This window comes from Mus pahari, chromosome X, assembly GCF_900095145.1.
Source record: "Mus pahari chromosome X, PAHARI_EIJ_v1.1, whole genome shotgun sequence".
In the NCBI taxonomy this organism is placed as follows: Eukaryota; Metazoa; Chordata; class Mammalia; order Rodentia; family Muridae; genus Mus; species Mus pahari.
The window spans coordinates 13,645,478-13,651,438 of NC_034613.1; the positions used below are offsets into that span (position 1 = coordinate 13,645,478).

The 5,961-nt window shown below is 44.6% G+C and overlaps 1 protein-coding gene across 1 annotated transcript; it reads left to right on the forward strand.

Annotated features, from left to right (window-relative positions):
- Positions 1-2,800: 2,800 nt before the first annotated feature.
- LOC110313626 (nucleolar and coiled-body phosphoprotein 1-like) lies at positions 2,801-5,911 on the forward strand. The gene has a single exon (XM_029534594.1). It carries the CDS (start codon positions 2,831-2,833, stop codon positions 4,967-4,969), a length of 2,139 nt encoding a protein of 712 aa, XP_029390454.1. The 5' UTR covers positions 2,801-2,830; the 3' UTR covers positions 4,970-5,911.
- The last annotated feature ends 50 nt before the right edge of the window (positions 5,912-5,961 follow it).

A 5,961-nucleotide genomic window follows, 5' to 3' on the forward strand; every position in this document is an offset into this window, starting at 1 on the left:
TTAGATTTAACATTTTCTTTGACTGATGCATCAATTTCATTTATCATATCTTCTGCACCTGAGATTCTCTCTTCCATCTCTTGTATTCTGATGGTGATGCTTGCATCTGTAGTTTCTGTTCTCTTCCCTAGGTTTTCTATCTCCAGGGTTCCCTCAGTTTGTGTTTTCTTTATTGCTTCAGTTTCCATTTTCATGTTTTGAACACTTTTATTCATCTCCTTCACCTGTTTGATTGTGTTTTCCTGTAGGACAGCTGGGATCTGGTGGTGCTATATTGCCCTGGCTGTTGTTTGTGTTCTTACGCTGGCATCTAGTCAACTTGTTTTTTGGGCGAGTTATTAGAGGTTTAAGTGCTGATTTCTGAGTTTTTTTTTTTTTTTTTGTGAGACAAGTGTTTTGTTTTTTTGTTTTTGTTTTTTGATGTTTCCCCCCTTGGTTTCTGTTTCCTCTCTGACTTCTGGCCTGAGTGGCCTGGGATTCTGGTGATTAGCAAGTCTTCAGGTTTAGTAGGGTGTCTCTGATGTTTTGTGTGTGTGTGAGAGAGAGAGAGAGAGACTTATATGACATCTGGGATTTTGGGTGCCAATGTTGCCTCTGGGGTTACTAGTACCAGCATGGCCTATGGGAAAGCAGTCACCTTCTGTGAAAGTTATGGGATAGAATATACACTCCAGGCGATATTATGCAGTTTGCATGTATTGGATGTGCTTTAAGAGGAATTGGGGCATAGAGCATGGACTCTTACTTGAGGGCCCTAGTGCTGGCGTGGCCTCTGGAAAAATCTAGTAATTTAAAAAGTGTGTGTGTGTGTGTGTGTGTGTAGTCTGTTACATTTTAATTATTTTCTCAGGTTTGTTGAGTATAATAATAACTAAATTACACATATTTCAAGAATGCAATGTGATTGCTTGATATACGTGCAGTACAATTATTGACACAATCAAATTAGTGAGTACATACATCAACTTTTTAGGGGGGCAGTGAAACATGGTCTCTCTATGTAGTTCAAGCTCTTCTGGAACTTGCTATATAAACCAGGCTGGCCTTGAACTCACAGAGATCCACTTTCTTCTACTGGGATTAAAGGTGTGTCTGGCATTCTGTCATCTTTCTCTGTACATGTACGCTGAAAATATTTAAAATCTCTACATGAGATTTTAAGTACATAGCATTATTATTAACTATTACTATCATTACTATTATTCGTTTCTTTCAAGAAAAAGGTTTTTCTCTATAACCATTATTGTCCCGGAACTCACTCTGTAGACCTGGATGGCTTCAAACTCACTGAGATCTAGCTGCCTCTGCTTCTCAAGTGCTAGGATTAAAGACCTGTGCTACCACTGCTCAACAAATGTATAGCATTATTAATGTGAGTCATTTAATAACTAAAAACTTGTAGCATCTGCCTAACATTTTTTTTTACCTTTCCACAGTTCTTGGATTCATCAGTGTACCTAGTTTCTATGGCATCTCACTTTCACTATTAGTAGTAAACAATTTATTTTTATTTTATACGTATGGGTGTTTTGCCTGCATGTATGTACACCATGTACCTGAGGAGGTCAGAAGAAGGTGTCTCATCCCTTAAAACTGGATAACAGAAAGAATATTTTCCCAATTCAATTTATGAAGCCACAGTCACCCTCATACCTAAACCATACAAAGGCTCAACAAAGAAAGAGAATGACAGATCATTTCCCTTCATGAACACTGGTGCAAATACACCCAATAATGGAATAATGGAAAGTTCCTGCCTATTTTAAGGCAAATTGCTTGGGAGAGGCCTTGTGGTGTCTGCTCTAAAGGTGAAATTGTTCAGCCCCTACTGAACTTGGCTTAGAGCCTCCCTCCTCCACCATGCCAGTGATGTGGTTAAGCCTTCCAAGGGTATAGGGGTGGAGCTAGAGACTTCTTTTATAGCAATTGGACCTTTGAGAGTTCTTTCTCTTTTAGTTTGGAAGAGCCTTCATAGAAGGAGCCCTGGGTAAGAGATAAGGACTTTTTTTTTTTGGGGGGGGGCTTACAGGAAAAACAGAGAAGTAGCTGGCAGGACACAAGTAAAACAGTATTCTATGAAAGAGAGTAAGGAAGCCCTCTTGGATTTGGGGAGCTCATAAGAAAGGTAGATACAGATGGAGATTTCTAAAGAGCTAGCAGTTTAGTTGTAAAATCAGGTTTGTAAACAGACATTTTGTATATAGTTAAGAAAATAAAATTACCTCACAGAGCTAGCAGATTTTTTAATCTCCATTTATGCCTCTCCTATCTTCATTAGCATAAATATTAAATAACTTAAGTGCATATACATTGCAAGAGCAAGTCGGGGATAGCCTTGAACTCACTCGTACAGGAGACAGCTTTCTGAACACTAATAGCACAGGCTCTAAGATCAAAAATTAATAAATAGGACCTCATGAAGCTGAAAAGCTTCTGTAAGGCAAAAGACACAATCAGTAGGACAAAAAGGCAGCCTACAGAATGGGAAAAGATTATCATCAATTTTACACCTGACAGAGTGTTCGCATCGAAAATATAAAAAGAACTCAAACTAGATAACGGAAAACCAAATAATCCAACTAAAAATGGGGCACAGATCTAAATTGAAAATTCTCTGTAGAGGAATCTCAAATGTCTGAGAAACAAAGAAATGTTCAGCATCTTTAGCCATCAGGGAAATGCAAATCAAAACTACGTTGAGGCCACTTTCCGCTGCGTGCCGCCGAGTGACGTGATGACGACACTGCCCCTCCCCCCTCTGGTTGTGCTTTGGAGTTCCTAAGTCGTGCCGCGAGCAAGCGAAAGGGCAGTGACGCGTTTTACTGGGAGTATGGCGGATACCGGTTTGCGCCGCGTGGTACCCAGCGACCTTTATCCCCTTGTGCTCGGCTTTCTGAGAGACAACCAACTCTCCGAGGTGGCCAGTAAATTTGCAAAAGCGACAGGCGCTACGCAGCAAGACGCCAATGCCTCTTCCCTCTTGGACATCTATAGCTTCTGGCTCAAGTCCACCAAAGCCCCAACGATGAAATTACAGTCAAATAGACCAGTGACCAAGAAGGTTAAGAAAGAGACTTCATCCAGTGACAGCAGTGAGGACAGCAGTGAGGAAGAGGACAAAGCCCAAGGACTTTCCACACAGAAGGCTGCCGCACCTGCCAAGCGAGCCAGTGTGCCTCAGCGTGCTGAGAAGGCAGCAGCCAAAGCTTCAGAGAGCAGCAGTAGTGAAGAATCCAGTGATGACGAGGAGGAAGAGGACAAAACGAAACAGCCTGTTCAGCAGAAAGCAGTTAAGCTCCAAGCCAAGGCAGCCAGACCTCCTCCGAAGAAAGCAGAGAGCTCTGAGTCCGAGTCTGACTCAAGCTCAGAGGATGAAGCCCCACAGACTCAGAAGCCAAAGACAGTGGTGGCAGCTAAAGCTCCGACTAAAGCCCCAGCCAAACAAGGTACACCGGCGAAAGCACAGCCTAAAGTAGCCAATGATAAAGCAGCCAGCAGCCACAGCCGCCGCCCCTGCCGAAGCAGCAGTAGCAGCAGCAGCAGCAGCAGCAGCAGCAACAGCAGTGATGGCTCGCAGGAAGAGAAGGCAGCTGCACCTCCCAAGAAAACTGCACCTAAAAAGCAAGTCGTGGTCAAGGCACCAGTGAAAGTAGCTGCCGCCCCTACCCAAAAGAGCTCTAGCAGTGAAGATTCCTCCAGTGAAGAGGAAGAGGAACAGAAAAAACCCATGAAGAAAAAGGCAGGTCCCTACAGTTCAGTTCCACCGCCTTCTGTTCCTTTACCAAAGAAGTCCTCGGGAACCCAGGCTCCAAAGAAAGCTGCTGCGCAGACAAGGCCTGCAGACAGCAGTGATGAGTCTGATTCAAGTTCTGAGGAAGAGAAAAAACCTCCAGCTAAGACAGTGGTCTCCAAGACACCTGCCAAACCAGCTCCCGTGAAGAAGAAAGCAGAAAGCTCTTCAGACAGCTCAGATTCTGACGGTGGTTCTGAGGATGAAGCTCCTGACAAGCCAGTCAGTACCACCAAGAGTCCCTTAAGCAAGCCAGCTGTCACCCCCAAGCCATCTGCAGCAAAGGCAGTGGCAACTCCTAAGCAGCTAGCTGTCACTCCCAAGCCATCTGCAGCAAAGGCAGTGGCGACTCCTAAGCAGTCTTCAGGAGGTGGCCAGAAAGCTCAGAGCAGGAAGGCCAAGAGCAGCTCCAGCGAGGAGGAGGCCACCAAGAAAAGTGTGACAACCCCCAAGGTCAAGGGGACCACTAAAGCAGCACCTGCCAAACAGGCTCCTCAGGCTGCTGGGGACAGCAGCTCTGACTCAGATAGTTCCAGCAGTGAAGAGGAAGAAGAGACACCTAAGCCTCCAGCTAAGAAGAAGGCAGCCTTTCCCAAACCAGCCCCTGGAAAGAAAGCCGAGAGCAGCGGCAGCAGCTCCTCCGAAGACTCCAGTGAAGAAGAGAAAAAGAAGCCCAAGGGAAAGGCTACTCCTAAATCACAGGCAAGCAAGGCCGATAGCACTCCAGCTTCTCAGAATAGAAAAGCAGGCAAGGAAAGTGAGGAGGAGGAGGAGGAAGAAGAAGAAACAGAAGAGAAGAAAAAGGCAGCCCGGACCAAGCCAGGTTCAGGCAAGAAACGGAAGCAGAATGAGACAGCGGTTGAAGCAACAACTCCTCAAGCAAAGAAAGTTAAGCTCCAGATACCCAATGCGTTTCCAAAAAAGAAGAAGGGAGAAAAAAGGGCATCTTCCCCTTTCCAAAGGGTCAGGGAGAAGGAGACTGAGGTGGGCTCTCGAGTAGCAGACAATTCCTTTGATGCCAAACGAGGTGCAGCTGGAGACTGGGGTGAGCGAGCCCATCAGGTTCTGAAGTTCACCAAAGGCAAGTCCTTCCGGCATGAAAAAATGAAGAAGAAGCAGCAGCGAGGCAGAGGCTCCATCTCTGTCCAGGTCAATTCCATCAAGTTTGACAGTGAGTGACCTGTGGTCATCTTTGGCAAAGGAAGGGTGGTGATGGGAGGTTGGCACTCACCTCCAATGGATGCAGAAACTCAGTGTTATTAGGAGAGAATTGTGGCAAGGACAATGTGGAGTAGGTCCTGAGGCATTCTAGTCTGCAGTCATCTCATGCCCCTACTTCTGGACAGGTTTGTTTTTGAGCATTGATTGTCAAGAATAATCAAGGATTTTATTTATTTATTTATTTTTTAAGAAATCCATTTGCTTGTCAATTGCCTTCCTGTTCTGTGGGTCTTCATGCTGAGAAATTTGTATATTTTATATTAAATCATGTCATACAGATTTCTGTTGTGATTTTCAGCGATGAGTTCCACAGATTACAACCTTAGCTATTGCTTAAAGCAAAGCAACATGTCAGGTGGTAATAATTTTCCCTACTGGAGAATTCTATTTATGTGAGTGCACAGACCCACATTTGATCCCTCCTCCCTTCAAGTGGTACCGATGTCAGTCAGTCTTGTGATGTTTGTCTGCTATGCATGCCCTGTGCTCATCTTCCTCAATTGTGCCTGACACAGAAGCTTCCTGAAGCCTCGTGGATCTACCAACTTCTGGGGATACAACTGCAGTTCTTGGTACAGTATCCTACTAAGTGACAGGCAGGATTCTCCAGTGTGTGAGTGCCATGCAACTGTCTTTGTTTTGTTCTCAGTAGCTATTACTGCTACATGTTTACAGTACTTTTTAGACTTAATTTCAAAGTAAGCTTTTCTGACATTGAGAGGCATTTGCAACAACTTGACTTTTACTTGACTGTTGAATATTATGTTCCTGAATGTAATTGGTTCTTTTTTTTAACATCATCAAGAGGAGAATGGTAAATTTCTGCATGGTTGAGTCATGGTCAAGGAAGTGGAACTGACTAACCCCTGAGTCTTGGTGTGAAGTAGGTATAGTGGATATGTCCTGTGAAGCGGTGGTGGTGGTGGTGGTGGTGGTGGTAGTGGTGGTGG

What these genes read in the sequence shown, in the direction of transcription:
- LOC110313626 (XM_029534594.1), top strand. Translation starts at nt 2,831, where the DNA reads ATGGCGGATACCGGTTTGCGCCGCGTGGTACCCAGCGACCTTTATCCC.